Source organism: Lutra lutra, chromosome 11 (genome assembly GCF_902655055.1).
Source record: "Lutra lutra chromosome 11, mLutLut1.2, whole genome shotgun sequence".
Classification (NCBI taxonomy): Eukaryota; Metazoa; Chordata; class Mammalia; order Carnivora; family Mustelidae; genus Lutra; species Lutra lutra.
This window is the reverse complement of record NC_062288.1, coordinates 100,216,294-100,233,317: the sequence shown is the minus strand read 5'-3', so window position 1 is coordinate 100,233,317 and position 17,024 is coordinate 100,216,294. Positions and strand designations below refer to the sequence as shown.

The 17,024-nt window shown below is 37.0% G+C and overlaps 1 protein-coding gene across 2 annotated transcripts in view; it reads right to left on the bottom strand.

Annotated features, from left to right (window-relative positions):
- Window positions 1–17,024, bottom strand: part of CNTNAP2 (contactin associated protein 2) — a 1,959,883-nt gene that overhangs the window by 1,370,259 nt on the left and 572,600 nt on the right. For both annotated transcript variants that reach the window (XM_047694949.1, XM_047694948.1), the window contains exon 2: window positions 14,697–14,807. In XM_047694949.1, the coding sequence (XP_047550905.1) occupies window positions 14,697–14,807 (111 nt within the window). The remainder of the gene's footprint in view (window positions 1–14,696; window positions 14,808–17,024) is intronic.

Sequence of the window (17,024 nt, the reverse complement as noted above, 5' to 3'; positions counted from 1 at the left end):
TCTGGGTTTATCGAATGACTGGGCTCTCTCACTCCCCCTCAACTGAATACACCATTTCAAGTCTTCTTTGGGTACGTACTTAGTCTTGTCTGCTAGACCTTTCCAGGTCTTGACCTGTGTCACAGTAAGTTAGAACTTGTTGAGAGAGCTGTGGCTGAAATGACCAATGTTGCTATTTTCATCAATATTATCACTCTAATAGAATTGGTGCTAGTCTGTTTGTTCAGACTGGTTCTTTGAAAAGACAGCCAAATGTGCTAGGTTAGCCTTGTTTTGTTGGAGGTATTATGACTACAATGCAAAATTTAGATCTACATGCAGCAGACAGGGTGTGTATATATATATTTTACAATCCTTTTTTGTTCCTTTTTCAGATACAGGATGTCTTAGCAATAAAAAAAAAAAAAAGAAAAAAGAAAGAAAGATTGCTACTGTTCTCTCCCAGCCTGAATAACTCAGTTACATAAGTGTTTATGAATAATGAATGTCTAATTGAGGTGCCTGAAATATGAATAACTAGTCCTTTCTGCAGTGAGCTGGAGAACTCTCATTCGATAACAGGATTTTTATTTCCTCATTGCTTGCCTTCTGTTACTCCCACTGTTGAGTGTGAAACTGGCACAGATCACACTTGAGAGCATCTGAAGGAATGAATCTCACTTTCTCTCTGTACTAGCTAAGCCATCCAAACAAAGAAAAAAATGGCAGGGGGAGATCCCCATGAGTTAAGAACAAAGTGAACCTTAAATCTTGACTAATCCAATACACAGAAATAGAATCACAGGGTTTTAGATTTTAGTCTTAGTGAGAAATCTATTTGAATTTAAATTGTTGGTGTTCCAGAAGCTGATTAACATGTTTCGGGCTGCTGACAAAATAGCTTGCTTGTCTGTCTCTCCTTGGTCAATCCTTGCCATGTTATTGATGAATTGCTAAGGAGAACTGATCCGTTCCAAATGTATGTCATATCAGTAGGAAGAAAAGTTTCAAAGAACTCACAATAAATTAATGCGGAATTGCAGCCCAAGGCCAGCATTTTTCCTGTTCTACTCATTGAATGGTACACCTTGTCTGCTCTGAGAACTCCTTCCCAGCATTGCAAGAACAGAGGGGCCTGGTTGGCATTTCTGAGCTGTTCTACCTATACTTCTCCACATGCTGGACCATAGAAACCTGGACTATGGCCTAAGAGAACCCAAACTTGCCTCCAGATCCCTGTAGAGAAATCTTTGACAGACTTAATCATGCAGGTAAAGCAGTATTTTTACTAGAATTGCAGTGTTCCGATGTATCCAAGAAGCATCACAAAAACTGGGCCATCTGGGTGTTTCCTCTCTAGCGTGATGGTCACTGGGACATCTGGCACTCATGCCGGGGAAGAGGTTAGGGGGCTTTCAGGTTACATAGTCTCTCTCCTTTCTCATGTCTGATGCCCAGTTAGTGCTGGTCCTTTGGCCAGGGAACCAATGAACACTGCTTGTTTGTTGTGCAAAATACAACTATCTGATTCAAAGTTCTCTTTTTTAATTGTGAACATTGAAATAGAACAACTTTTGAATTGAAAACAAAAGGGTGTGTGTTGCTTTTTTCACATTCTCTTTACCTGATGATTCTCCATCATAAATGGCTATGTAGAGAAGATGGTAGAGAAGATGGGAAACAATAACATTGAGAGAATTGCTCAATAGGGGGTGAGGTGGGGAGTGGAATCGGTTCCCTTGGCAGTCTCTCCACGTTGTCCGGAAGTATGATCATTCTACTAAACAGTAACAAAATGAAAGGCAAACTGTAAGAATGCCGAATTCTTCACTGGAAGGAAGAGAAGGAATCACTCAGTGATCAATAAGGATCACACAGTAGGATATTATTAATAATGCCAGATTGTCCACATCCCACACCAAGCAAAGATCCAGTTTATGGCACATCTAGCAGATCTCAACTCTCAGGCATTTTCTATTGTGTGGTTGAGTTTTATTTCTGTTATTCATTTCCTTTCACTTTGTACTGACTTACTGCTTTTTCTTCACGTGTGTTTTGAATATTGAGAATGTTAGTGACTCAAAAAAATATTGCTTCTGTCGGTTCCTAGCACAGTGGCGCTGCACATCAGTGGTTTTCCCTCATTTCAATTCTTTCCTGGGAGACAGAATGTTGGTCTCACTGTTTTGTTCCAATCTTTGCTGTTCTCACATATATAATATTTCAAGCACAATTACATCTTTTTTGCCTGCACATTATACAATTCACACATTATACAAATTCAGAAACAACACTGAAGGAGATTAGGTATGGCTAGCTTTTTAGTGTAAAAAAAAAAAAGATGTGTCTGTTAAAGATACATGCAAATATTTAAAACATATTTCTCTTTGATTATTGAAAACAAAGATAATAAGCATGTAAAGACATCACAAAGTCGGTGTGTACTCACAGAAATAAAATAGAGAAATGTGTCTGTTTGTGTTCTAAGACACCAGTGGGACAACATTAGCTATGCCCTGTAACCAACTCAAATATTATTCCATTTTTTCCTAAAGAAAAACTCACAAGGGGAGAACAGAAGAGTGAATGAATTGAAGTCAGAAGAGATTGTTTCCAATGCTCAAACCTCTTTTCTGTTAGCGGTGGTCTTGGGCAGGAGTCTACACTTTCTTGAATGTAGGTTTTCTTATCTGTAAAACTGAGTTTACCAGAGAACGTGCCCATGCCAGTGCTGGTCTCAGCGTCTGCTGAGTATCTGCTCTGTGCGAGGCATCATGCTAGATGTCGGGTGTACACGGACGCATGAGACACAGGACATGGATCAATTTAACACCCAGCCTCACATGGTCAGGCAAATACATCTACAATACGACATGCTAAGTTCTAAGATAGAAAAAAAACACCCCTCAAAGAATGGAGAGGGATACCCCCTTTGCTGCCGGTGGTGACTTGTTGGAAAGGAGACACCTGTCCTTCTCCTGGAGAACCAGCAACATTAGATGTTGAAGATGTGTCTGCAGAACAATCTATATCATAAAAATCTGGAGGCTGATGGCAAGTGCTCGTAACTTAACACCATTTGAATTTAGGTGGGAAAGACTAGGGCGGAGGCAGGCCAGGGGGACGACCTCTAGTTTTCTTGGCCTCCCTGGGACTCCTTTGCTGTGACTCGGCAGCCCTACCGTGATGAGGAAAGGGTCCTCACATTGGCCGTGTCTAAATCTTCCTCCAGTTGGTACCATTTCCGAGCTCAAATTTATCAGCTTCCTTTTGGGAATCCTACTTGGGCCCTATGGTCTCATCAACATGTTGAAAAGAAGAAACTCCAGCAATCACTCAGGAATGTCTACTATCAGGGAAGCATAGAAACTACAGAAGCATGTGGTTTCAACCTCCACTCTCCCTCGAAGGCTCAGGGAGGAAGAGAAAAGGGAAGTAAACAAGAGTTTTCATCACTTTAACAGTGGAGCCTGTAAGGCTTATCTAGTATTCTGAGCATCATGTGAAGGCAAAACAAACAAAAAAACTCAAATTAATAATCCACTAACATCCATATGTGCCAGATACTAACAAGGGAAAAATCCATAAAACACGTGTAATTATACATTGTCCATACATATGTTCAGGCGCAAGCCTTCTAATACAAAATAATTCACCTTGATGGTAGAACTGGCGACCTGACTGCAGATGTCTGGTGACACCGAGGGAACAGTTATGATCCAGGCAATTGAAATAAACAGTACTCCTCCAACTGAAATAAATAGCACGGCCCACTGGTTTTTAAGTGGGAAAACAGATACGGAGGAACAAAATTCTAGAAGCTGCTGAGAAGGAAGCCAGAGTCAAAGAAAAACATTCAATATAAATTCCTTGCATTGTGAAGAAAACAAAAATAGCTAAGAAAAAGTAAAATAAAAGTGACCTTTGGGTGAAAACCTGAGGAGTAAAGCTTTCTGCATTTTGAGTTTACATTTTAACGTTAAAGAGGCAAGAACAATAAAAGTAGACTGTCTTAAATGTCATGGTTTATTGTCAGCAGTATTCATGTCAAGCATATATCTTGGTTTTAAAGCAAGGGGAGAGTAAACAGTGTTGATTGCTCATTTGCAGAATACAGAAAAGGCAGTATGCTAAGAAAGGCTGAAGTGCTTTGAATCGTTATTAGTGGCAATGTTTTTAAAATTAGTTTTGGAAGGCATGGGTATAAAAGAGAGGAAATTCTATTTTTTTTTAATTCTTCTCAAAGAAAAATGTGTGAAAAGAGTCATTAATTTGCTAAAGGTATTAAGACATGGGTCTAATTCATTCTAATATGTATGACCTAACCAGGTTGCTAATAGAGCCATTACTAAATTAAATCCTCTCAGTAGCCTTGGAAATGATTTGGCCTGGCTTTTTTTTTTTTTTTTTTCCTCTTTTTAAGTGAAATAAGAGGAAGGAAGCAAATAGGGAAAAATGTATGGAACTCTCTCTTCCCAGTCTATGGTTTCCCTTTCTGCGGTTTTCATCAACCATGGTAAACCATTGTCCAGAAGGAGATGTCTTCCTTCTGAGATATTACCAGAAGGGCATTACTAGCCCAACACTACGTTACAGTGCCTACGTCATTCACCACCCCTCATCTCATCACCCAGGCATTTTATTATCTCACGTCATCACAAGAAGAAGGGTGAGTACAGGACAAGAAGCTATTTTGGGAGAAAGAGACCACATTCAGATGAATTTTATTATAGCATATTAAGTGTTCTAGTTCTTACTGTTAATCTCTTACTGTGCCCAATTTATAAATTTATGACAGGTACGTATATATGGGAAAAGACATAGTATACATAGAGTTCAGTACTATCCACTATTTGGGGCATCCAGTGGGGATCTTGGAACATATCCCCCACAGATTAATGGGGACTACTGTAAATACTGAAGAATGACGGAGAGTCACTCATCTGGAACAGAGGAAATGAAACTATAGGATTTGAAGTATATTTTTCACGTGTCTGCTTTTTGTTTTTTGGGGTTTTTTTTTTTGTTGTTGTTTTTTAATCCTAACCCTGTTGAACGAGTGGACCCTGTGTGCAGTGCCCCTCACTGGGGAGTGTCTTTCTGGGAATCAGCTGATGTGAGTGTCCGAGACAGTGACTGGTGGACATGCCCTGCTCATTCCTGGCCTTTATTTTTTCTCTTAGTTTATGCTGCTATAAGTGACACACAGAATGTATTCCTTATGAACCACACACAAGCTGTAAGGACTGATGGAATGTGTTCTGTTACCCAAAGGCACCTGTTACCAAATGGATGCAACCGCTCAAAGTGAAGGCTTCACCCATGAAAGGAATATCCTGAGATAAGAGAAGCTTTACTGGATATCATTATCCTGATGGCAACTGTTCCACAATTTCAAAAGCACTGGAAGAACACTGATACCTTGAGACCACTTCTCAATTGTTCAGCATGTCAGTTCTAAAAAATGGATAATTGTTTTACTTTACAATGATGATAACAATGTTTGCTACTGTTATTTATTACCTATTATTGTATGGACCTAAAGGTAGTTACATCAGTGATTAAATAATTTTTTGGAAACTGAAAAATGTTAACAAATACTCACTCTTGGTTTAACAAGTCATCCCAAGGCAAAAACTATGAGCGTTTGAAGTTTAAAAAGAATAGGTTAATATGTACAATAAATATGCTTCAATATTTGTTCATTCATTCAGAAAATATTCTTTGAGAGTTGAACATGTGTGCAGTGCTATGTTAAAGAAATACCTTTGATATTGTGTGAAGAATTCTGTTTTAAGATGAATACTTTAGATAAAGTACAAATCACTCACATGAATTGTAAACCTTCTTGGCAGAGATGTGAAAAATATTAAGGCCTCTCTGAACAAAATTAGTAAATATCAAAAGGTAAATGAACATTTAATCTCCAAAATATACAATTGGTGTGTATTCTGGAATGGTTTAGAAAGAAATATTCTACTTGTAAAAACTTTATTTGATAAATAGTTTCTTTTAGTTATCTTGCCTATTTTTAATTTTATTTGGGAAAGTACATCTATGCACAGAGGAACAAGTGTGGACCACTAAGAATCTGCAGTATTCCATTAAGATAGAAACCAAGGCATCATGGTTAATCTTGGCCACAAGGTGAGGTGTTGGGAGATGATGTAGTCCAAGTTTCTCAGGACAGAAGCGGGGAATTTAGGGCAATTAAGTAAAGAGAGGAAGTGGCCTGAGATGTCCCCAAAGGCAGAAGGGAAACCTACTTTCTCTAACTCTGCACCAAGAAATCTACAAAGATATATTTAGGCTGTACATCTTCTCAAAATAAATATTTATTTAAATATATTTCTTTGTTGGTGCAGATGTGACATTTTCCTACTCCATATGTCCTAAACTTCACAGGACAAGTACCAAATAGGAGGGGTTTCAATACTGTGTGTAAAGAAGAATTATGAAGAATGTATTACAAAAATATATTACAAATATCTGAATTGATTAGTCACAATTTCCCACTCTTTTAGACAATCAGCTCTTAATAAGGTGATAAAAGAGAGTATTAGAGAATTAATATCCCAGGGCCATTTCAAAGATGGTAGCAGTGGTTACTTTAACTGTACTGTTTATTCCACCTCATAATTTTCTCAGTGGCACATTTAAAAAAACAAACAAACATGTATTTATTTACTTGAGAGAGAGAGGAGGGGCAGAGGGAGAGAACCTTCAAGCCGACTCCCTTCTGAATGCAGAGCCTGATGCAGGGCTTGATCCCACAACCCCTGAGATCATGACCTAAGCTGAAACCAAGAGTTGGATGCTTAACAGATTGAGCCACCCGGGTGCCTCTCAGTGGCTATTCTAAGATAGTTGGTACAAACATAGCAAACTAGAAACTTCCTAAAAATAATTCACTAAAAAATTTCTCGTCTCAAATGCCCCAAGCCTAAAAACTCCTTTGCTCCAGTTAATTCTATAAAAAATCATATCCATCATACTTTTATCAAAGAACCTTTAAAAGTAGTATTTTTACAAAGATAGTAATGAACTCATGGGACTCATCTTTACTTCTAAGTATATTAAGCAAACCCTGTTTAAAATCCATGATGTGTAGACTGGTTAGATTTTAAAAAAGCATTTGCCAATGTGAATGTGGGTTCTGCTGGACCCAAAGATGCTGCATGGCATGGTTCCTCTAGAACACAAGGATTTGCCCAGAAAATTTTATTGTGAAAATGTGTGTATATGTATGTGTTCATAGCATGTATTAATATCACACACCTTGGGAAACAGTGTTCCAGGGAAATGCTACAAAACCCAGCATGGATTTCTATGGGGAACACAAAAGAAGTTATTAAAATTCCAACATTATAAAATATGATGCCACAGCAGAAACACAGCAATATTATTTGCAAATTAAAAAGGCATGTCTAAACAAATTTATAAGCCATTCCCTGGTGACTATGTTTTCAACATTCTATCATTTTTAACAAGTGTCAATGATACAAATGTATCCCGTATTGCACACTGAATTTTTTAAAGCTCCCACTAAAGCCCAAATTTTGATTTATATTGGAGAATTAAAGTAAAAAGAATTAAAACTTACAATGCTAGTTAAATGGTAACTCTCATCCAAATAGAAAAGTGAATACAAAGACCTACTGTTAACTTTAGAAAAAATCATTTAAAATCTATTTTTTAAAAATAGTATTTCTTGGGGCCCAGGGGGAAATATTTTTTATTTTCCCTAATGTCTAGAACAATTATTTTTGGCCTTCCTGAGGATCATAGAGTTAACAAATATAATATTAGGCTCTGTAAGATCTAATTCAAATGATGTAAAGATAATCAGAACAAAATAACACATATCACTAGCATAAATTTATCTGAAATGAAAGGAGTTTAAGGAGAAAAGACTTGGGGAACATTTAAGCTAATGTAAACAGCAGTCTGATTATGCAAAACATATTAAAATTATTTAAAATGTTATTTTACTAATCTTTCAATTATGATTTTTTCTTAGACAATAGTACGGGAAATATACACATTGGTAAATATGCAAATTCTAGCAAACACTTTGTAGGGAGGTGTTGCTTTTGTAACAACAAGACTAAGGTATTCACTTGCTTTGAAATCCTAATATTTGTGCTGTTGATTTTCAGAGTTGAGGGTAATTAGTGGGAAAAAGAGTAACATTTCATTGTAACACAGATTGTGTAAACTATTTCATTTAATCATCACAAGAGCTCTGCTATACTGTATAGTTGATTCCATCTTAAAATATAAATAGGGGGCCCATACCTGCAAGATTACCTTGGCATAATTTTTAATAGAACTCTTGCACTGTCAAAGTTCCTAGTTTGGATGAGAGGTTGTATAGTAAACATAGAAATTAAGAAACCAAGATGCAGAGAGATTGATAACTGACTAATCCCATGCTTATCCTTAGTTGATTCCATAGTGGGATCTAGTTATGCATGAATACAAGTCATTCTCTCTTCACTGCTCAGCACTGCATCAGAGCTGGCAAAGTCAGCAGGTGTTTTCAGGAGAGTAATTTAATTCAAAGATGAAGAAGTATGGCCGGTCCAAATAGGAATGGCGAATATTCTAAAATGCTACATTAGAAAATCAGTCCTTGAGATTTTCCTGCTCCCACAGATCTGCTCTTAAAGGCAAATTCTCCTAGAAGAAGTAACACAACTAACAAATTCACACTAAAGTAATAATGAAAGCTCATTGAGCGGAAAAGGAACAGATTAAGAGAAACAATAAGTGGCAGAGGCTGGAGAAGAGAAAGAGGGGGAATGGTGGAATGGAATCTGCCAACATGGACAGTTCAACAGTTGGGGGGTGTGTGGTTGTGCCTGGGTGGCTCAGTCAGTTAAGCATCTATCTTTGGCTCAGGTCATGGTCTCAGGGTTGAGGGAACAAACCCCAAGTCTGGCTTCCTGCTCAGCAAGGAATCTGCTTCTCCCTCTTCCTCTGCTCCTCTCCCCCCGCTCCCTGGCTCATGCTCTCTCTTTCTCTCTCTCTCTCTCTCTCTCTCTCAAATAAATAGATAAAATCTTAAAAAAAAAAAAAAAGTTCAACAATTGGGAACTCAGTGTTATTTCATAATCTAACCCTTGATGTTATATTCTAAAGGAAGAGCTTCCTAATAATGGTTTAAAAATGATGCCAGAAGGGGGCAGTATGGAACAGGAATGGGTAAGGGACTGGAGAGAGCAGAAGGGCACCAGTAGGAGGCGTTACTGACACAAAGAGGGACAATGTCCTCCCAGAAGCACTGTGATTGCTTCCCTAGCTCAGTACTGTATCAGTTACAGTCTAATTAGTAGTGACAGATCTTGTTAATATTTAAAGCAGAACAGGGAAGAAAAGAAAGCAGAGGAAGAAGAGGTATTTTACAAATGTAACTCAGGGACAGGAGATTGAGGATGCAATAAAGGGGAGAAAAATTTCTTTTCCAGAAGCAGGAAAGACCTCTGAAGAGCAGTGAAGAATGGTGATTTGCAGAGCCACTCAGGAGCCTGGAAGAGGTGTTCCAACGCGTGTAAGTATGGAAGTGTAAGTAGAGGAGGTCAGTATTATGCTAATTACTAACACTCCCTCCTGGCCAGCAGGAGGCAGAAAATTATAAAGACAATGATTTGACCAAGCCAAGTTCTTGAGGCATGGGGGCAATTATTAACTTCAGCAGTGTCTTTTAAGGGAAGGTAAAGACTGTAGTTCTTTTTAAGACACACGTGTGGACATTAAGAGATCTGTTCCAGCAGTCTTTCCAGATGTCTATTATACACATATTCCTCCCAGAAGTGATTATCAATTATGTGGCTTACAAATGCAATCTGTTCTCCCTGCTGGAAGAAATAAAGGATAAATATCCTCAAAACAACACCACCACAATACCTCCTTGCCCTTTGGTTTAATAGAGAAGATGACGGGTTTCTAAAATGAAAGGAATAGCCAGGAAGCAAGTCTTCGGAAAAAGTCTCTGAAGAGCAGCAAGTGTTGAAGGGTCTACTGAGGAAAACTAAATGTTAAGATGGTAAAAAGAAAGAAAAGCAGTCAAGACCCACATCACTCAAGAAACTCTGAGCTTTCCTGACTGGGTTGCTCTGGCTATAAGCATAAATCAAACTTGGCTTGTATCTTCCAGCTTTTTAGGTTCTATCTTTGGGCTAATTCCAGTGCAGCACCAATATTGCTTCCTCTGGCAACACCGAGCATGAACAGCTCTAATCTGGGAGAAGAGAACCATGGGACAGAACAATGACCCCTTGGGGCAGGAGAAAGAGGATGATTTCTACAAAAGCAGGTGAACAGAAAGTTGAAAGTCTGGCAGAAGAAATGACTGGCATCTCTAACTTAACATCCTATCTAACAAGGTTGCTGTGAAGATCAGGGGACATTGAACAATGAAGAACATTTTATAATCTGTAAAATACTATATAAATGTAAGGTACTGTTTTCCGCATACGAGACTCTCAAAGGTTTAGTATCTTTGCTAACCTTTGGAAAGATTAACCCATCTAACTGCTATTGACATAGAATGACACAAAAATGGGATGCCTTTAGTGAATTAAGAATAGGGAGATAAATCCAGAAGATAGATTGCAGGGGGTTGGTATTTTTATAAAACAAACAAGCAAAAACAAAAACAAAAAGCCGTAGTAGGCGCCAAAATACATCAGAAAATTATAGGTGAATTTTCCATGTAAGCATCACTTTTCCCCCAGTTTTGTCATAAACCAGCCCCTGACATCAAGGTCGCAGCAGATGGATTAATACTGTGGGGACCCAAAAACTAAACTCATTTTTTAAAATATATGTCAATCTGTCATCTGAATGTATATTTGCATTATTCTCTGATTTTCTATGTATTCAAAAACTCAATCTTTATTTGAGGAATATCATTTAAATAAATGATAAAACTGGAAGAATGTTAATCAACATAATGCTCAACTGAATTTGTTCTTTTCTGTATTTGTATCATTGGTAAGTTATTTTATCCTTCTCTGTTAGTGTATGAACTTCTTGCTTTCAGATGCTTATATGGTGTTTGTGTCAGATGATTCTTGCTAATAGTGAAGTAAGAAAAAATATATATATATCCAGCAAGATACATATATATAAGATAGATAGATGTATAAATGTATAAATATATAAATGTGAATAATATATATATGAAAATAAAAAAGATTTATATATCTTATATAAATATATCTTTTTATTTTTATATAAATAAATAAAGATACATATCTTTATATCTATAAATATATATTAAAAAGATATATATATATATTTAAATTTACTCCCTTTGGAAGTCTCTGCTGCCTTTATCTATTCTTGCGAAGTATAATATTTTACTGCAGTAACAAAAAATAAATTCTTTTTTTTTTAAAGATTTTATTTATTTATTTGACAGAGAGTGATCACAAGCAGGCAGAGAGGCCGGCAGAGAGAGAGGAGGAAGCAGGCTCCCCGCTGAGCAGAGAGCCCGATGTGGGGCTCGATCCCAGGACCCTGAGATCATGACCTGAGCCGAAGGCAGCGGCTTAACCCACTGAGCCACCCAGGCGCCCCCCAAAAATAAATTCTTAACCAATGTGGGCTATTAGCCATTTATACCTTAGTATGAATTTCAGTCAACATGGCTCCTCTCCCAAGAGCATTTGCATATGAACTTTACTAAGGAAAAAAGCTCCATTTATTATGAAAATAACCACATGTAGATTTCTTTTTTTTTTCCTTTTTTTTTTTTTTTCTAGTAGAGGAAATAATTCTCCTCTTTGATGCTTGCTACCCTGACCCATACTGAGGTCATCAACTAGGGTTAAGGCCCGCTCTGCCATGGGAGGCTCGTATGTGCACTTAGAGGTAGAGCAGCATGAGGAGTGGAGATCTAACCAGTGTGGGACAGTCCTAAACAATCAGGAAGATTGTTATATGATGGAGTAGGGGAGGAATTATATGCAAATATACACAACATACCACTGGTAATCAAAAGGGGTCTTTGAGAACCAAAGACTAAGTAACTTAAGCCCCAGAAGAACAAATGTTGATAAGAACAAATGGGCGAAGAACAAAGGTTGATAAAATGGGTGATAAGCAAGTGTAAATCAGTAACTATAGAACAGACGATGATTTCTCCCAGTGAACCACTACGTCACGGCTTCATCCCCATGCATAACAATGTATCGTATTAATAGTCAAACAGAGATGAGATGTTGGTCAAACAACTATAAAGCCATAAATTTTGTTTATATTTTTTTGCTTTTGAAATAACTTTCTTTTTGGATATACACTGTATCTATGAATCTATCTATATAAATATGTAGGTATAGATATTTCCATTCTATAAACTAGAGAAACTTATCAGAAAGAAAGTAAAGACATTCTTCAAATCCCACCCACCAGGTTAAAAAAACAAATTAACTTTTAAAAGTTTGATTCCAGATACCTTATTCTACATATATGAGTAGGTAAATAGCTCTAAGTAATTCAAAGTGACATCTTATACTATTTTAAATACATCTTTTTACATGTATTTTACATACATCTTTTATTTCCCATAATTTGGTATTTTGACATTCTTTTATCTATAATATTTCTACTCTGTTCTACATCTGTAGTTCCTAAATTGTTTCCTTATGGTCTATATTTAAATGGATTCACTGCTCAGCACCAAGCTTTTGGCCATGGTTTCTTCATTCTTTTTATTTCTCGTATCTCATTTTTGATTATATTGTACCATTTGTGTTCCTAAAGGGGTTATGTGCTTGAGGCAACCTGATTTGCCCAGATTCTCTGGGTATAAAATTCATCAGTCATATTTTCCTATGAAACCTTCTAAGGAAATATTCTGTGACCCTATTTCTTCTCATTAAAGTTGATCTCTCAATGTCAGGACCTCCTTCAGGGAATACGGTATCCTCCTGACATCTAGGAATACATGTGCTATTTCTTTTTTCTTATACATTTTGCTCCAGATTTAATAGTACTTGGCTGGCCTACATCATAATTATTATTTGGTATGGCCAGTTCCTTGTTTCATGATTTTCTACCTACATTTTTTTGCTTGTTTGTTTAAAATGACTTACAGAAAAGGAATGAATTAAAATTCTCATTACTTTGACATCTTTAAGCAAAATTTTTGGTAACTTACAGTAACTCACCAACTCTGTCATGACCATAACCTGACAAATATCATATTATAAAAAGAGCATCCACTTCGACACAGAGAACACACTGGTAGTTCCCAGAGGGAGTTCCCAGTAAAGTAAGTGAAAAAGGTCAAAGGTATCAATTTCCAGTTATAAAAGAAGTAAGTCATATAGTTAATAATACTGTACTACATATTTGAAAGTTCCTAAAAGTCCATATCACAAGAAAAAAAAAAATGGTAAGTAGGCATGGTGAGAGATGTGAACTAGACTTATTGTGGTGATCAATTTTGCAATATATATAAAATCATTATACTGTGTACCTGAAGCTAATACATTACATGCCAATTATACTATAATTTAGAAAAGAGGAAAATTAATTACAAAAAGAGCAGCTAATTAATACTACTTTTATATCAAAGCAGCATATATTTTAAAATTTGTATTCCTCCACTTCTACCTGTGTATCTTCCACCGAATCTTTTTACTAATTAAGGTGCCTTCGTACACCTGTGAATTTCTGTGTATATTATTCTACCCCTTTCTTACATATTTTCTTCTCCCTTTTGGTCCTTCTGAATCTCTCTGATATCCCTTTCTCTCTTTTCACCTGTCATTTTTTCTTTCCTCTCCTCTTTTTTCTCTCTTCTTTTGGGTTTCCCCTGTTCTCTCTCTCTCTTTTATTTTTTTCATCTTTGCTTCTTTGTTTCTTTCCTCCTGTTCTCCTTCCCTTCATCCCTTGCTTTTTCCTTCTATCTATATATTTTTTTTCCTTGAATTGGCTGTGATGTGAATTTAGTATTTCCAGTTTTATTGAAGACAAATTATGGTCCCTGTGGTTTGATTCATATTTATCCAAGAAAATATTTTTTCGTTTCTTTTTAAGTTGTCCCTCATTGTTATTTATATCAGTGTTGTTTTAAAGCAAGAGAGTTTTAAGTTTCTGTCCTTAATCACTTTCTATGGATTGTTGTCTATTGCTGCCCTATGGATTACAGCCTATACTATTACTTTAAAATCCCAAACTCAAATTTTAGTTGCAAATGTATAACTATTTTTTACAACACCTTTAATAACAAAATTAAATTTTGAGCCCTGGGGACAGACATTACCCAGGACCACTTTTTTTTATCCTATCTTTTCAATGGATACTGTCCATATGTTACTAAAAATAAAAAATAAGTAGTGAATACAGAGTATTTTTTCATTCACTGTATACATATTTGAAATCAATTCATTGTAACTCTTTTAAAAAATGATTTTCCAATTAACAAGAACTTCCTTAACTCAGAATTTTTATATCATTTGGGATTCATTATCATGTACAAATTCTAAAAACTCTTCCCCTTTAATTTACCATCTCTTACTTCCAACACAAATTTTCTTACATCACCCCCAATAGTGACTACAAAAGAGGTTTATAGTATTTATGAGGTGTCTATTTATAGCTATTGCACTTTTTAAATAAAATATATTTTAGAAATGCAGGTTTAAATACAACACATCCTTATTTAACACATTTACTGATGAAGGAAATCAACTGTGTCTTACCCCCTCGCTTGTTGATCTTGGCGTAGCCCGGAGAATAGCTCCCAGACATGGACGATGAGCTGCTGAAAGCTCCATGAGAGAGCCCAGACACAAGCGGTTCATCACATTTTTCTGAAAAGAAAAGAAAAAAAAAGATTAAATATTTAAAAATAAGGACTGGTACTTTTAGTTAAAATACTTGTTGATTACAGTACAAAGGTCAAAATCTATGCATTTAGCAAATGATCAGAATTTAGATAATTCAACTGTGATAATTTAAATGCCTGCTTTTTAAGAGTTGGAGCTATGATAAAAAGCTTTATGCTGAAGGTCCTCAATGCTGACCTGCTAAGGGTCGTGAGGAAAGGTGGTGGTGTTTATATGACATGCTTTGGAAAAGATGGCATCCTCTGGAAATCTTCAGGGATTTATTCATTATAGGGGTAGAGGCTTAGAAACATTGATTAGAAACATAGAGATTAGAGGACAGAAGACTAGGACGAATCTTACCAAAGTTAAAAAAGCCTCAGAAATAGGGGTCATTAAGGGAGAACAAGAATAATCACCACCCTGGAAAGCATGGCCATCTGAGAAATTAACCAGTTCCCACCATACAACCAATCAACGGCACTAGAATCAGATGATCCCTTGGTGCCATTCTTCACTTGGCTTCCACGGCCATTAAGATTTTGTGTTTCCTCCTTCCTCACTACTGCTTACTCTGATTCCTTCAATGGATTGCTCCCATTTTCCTAATGTCTAAATGTTAAAATGCCCAGGACTCAACTCTTGGAGCTCTTCTAGGTCCTCACATGCGCTCTTGGAAACTGCATCCGGAGTTGCATGATCTCATTCTGGAATACCCCAAATCCTACCCTGTCACATCACCTGGTCCAAGTGGCCATCAGCGATCACTGTTGTGAAAGACTGGATAGTCGTCTCCCTTCCTCCCTTGCTTCTCTATCGCTCTGCACACAGCGGCCTCTGGGATGCTTACAAATCAAAGCAGACAGGTAGCTCCATGCTCATGATGTTCACTGACTCCTGCTCTCAGTTACCCCAAATAAAGTCTGATGCCCTCCAGTGGCCCATGGTGGCCACTGGACTTTCCCATCTCTCTCCAGCATTCTTGTCCATTGCTGTCCACCACTAGGGCAGCATCCTTCTGCAACATCAGTCCAACTCCTGCCATGGCCTTCGGGATTACTCTTCCAGCTCCACAAGGCTCTTCCTTCTGGTCTCTGCTCAAGGTCACTTTCACTACTGCAGATAGGCTTCTCCAGTCCACTCAGCTAAATGAACTCAATGCTACTATCACTCTTGGTCCCCACTTCTGGCTTTCTTTTACTTCACAGCACTCAGAGACCCTAGCATGTATGTTTTTACTCATTCGTTTGGCTTCCTTTCTCTCCCACTAGAATGGATGCTCTATGGGAATCAGATTTTTGATAGTCTGCTTAATGCTTACTTCTCAGTGATGGGAACCCCACCTGGTACTTGGCACATGCTCTAAAAACATTCATAGAATGAATGAGTGAATGAATGAATGAGAAAGAGAACCAATAAAATCTAATGGTTGCAGAGTCCCAAAACACACTGCCAAATTACAAGATGGCATACCACTTAATTGTCAGAGAGGTGGTCTTCAATCCTCCACAAATGTTGACACACGCTCAGTACTGTTTAATAAGGCAGAGAGTTACACTACATATTCTAGAATGCATTCTACCTCCGATATTTATAAATGGGAGAAAACTTAAGCAACAGAAGGAATGAACTAGTTTTCTTGAAAAGTCACTCAAGTAGAGTGAAGTCCCCAGTGATACCAGGGAAATGAATAATTATTCATTATCTCACCACTCAAGTGTGTACAAATCCGAAGTTAAAAATGAACATATCCATCCTCGTAAAATATAGTTAGATTTCTTATTTTTCTTAGTTATGCTGCAAGTACCTCTGGGAAATATGGATCTGCGTATGAATATATTCCCCAGAAAGCTGACTGTAAAAGGATGAAAAGATGAACATAAAATTTATTTTTAAACTACCAATTCACGAAGTAAGAATCTACAGTGAAGGATTTTTGTCTTAATTGTTAAAAATTTTTGCTATTCTGTGAACTGCCAGTGAGCACAAATATAAAACCTTGATTTCTTAAGTGCTGACTCTTTTGAATCTAACATTTTATAACCTTTTGACAAAAGTTCTGCATTGACTTGGAGTAATCATTACTTCCAAATTTCCCATTTTATTAGGAATGTGCTAACATGCATTCCTTTTATCTCCTTCATTCAAACATGCACCCAACACCAACGCTGAGCCAGGCACAGCAAAAACAGTAGATGATAC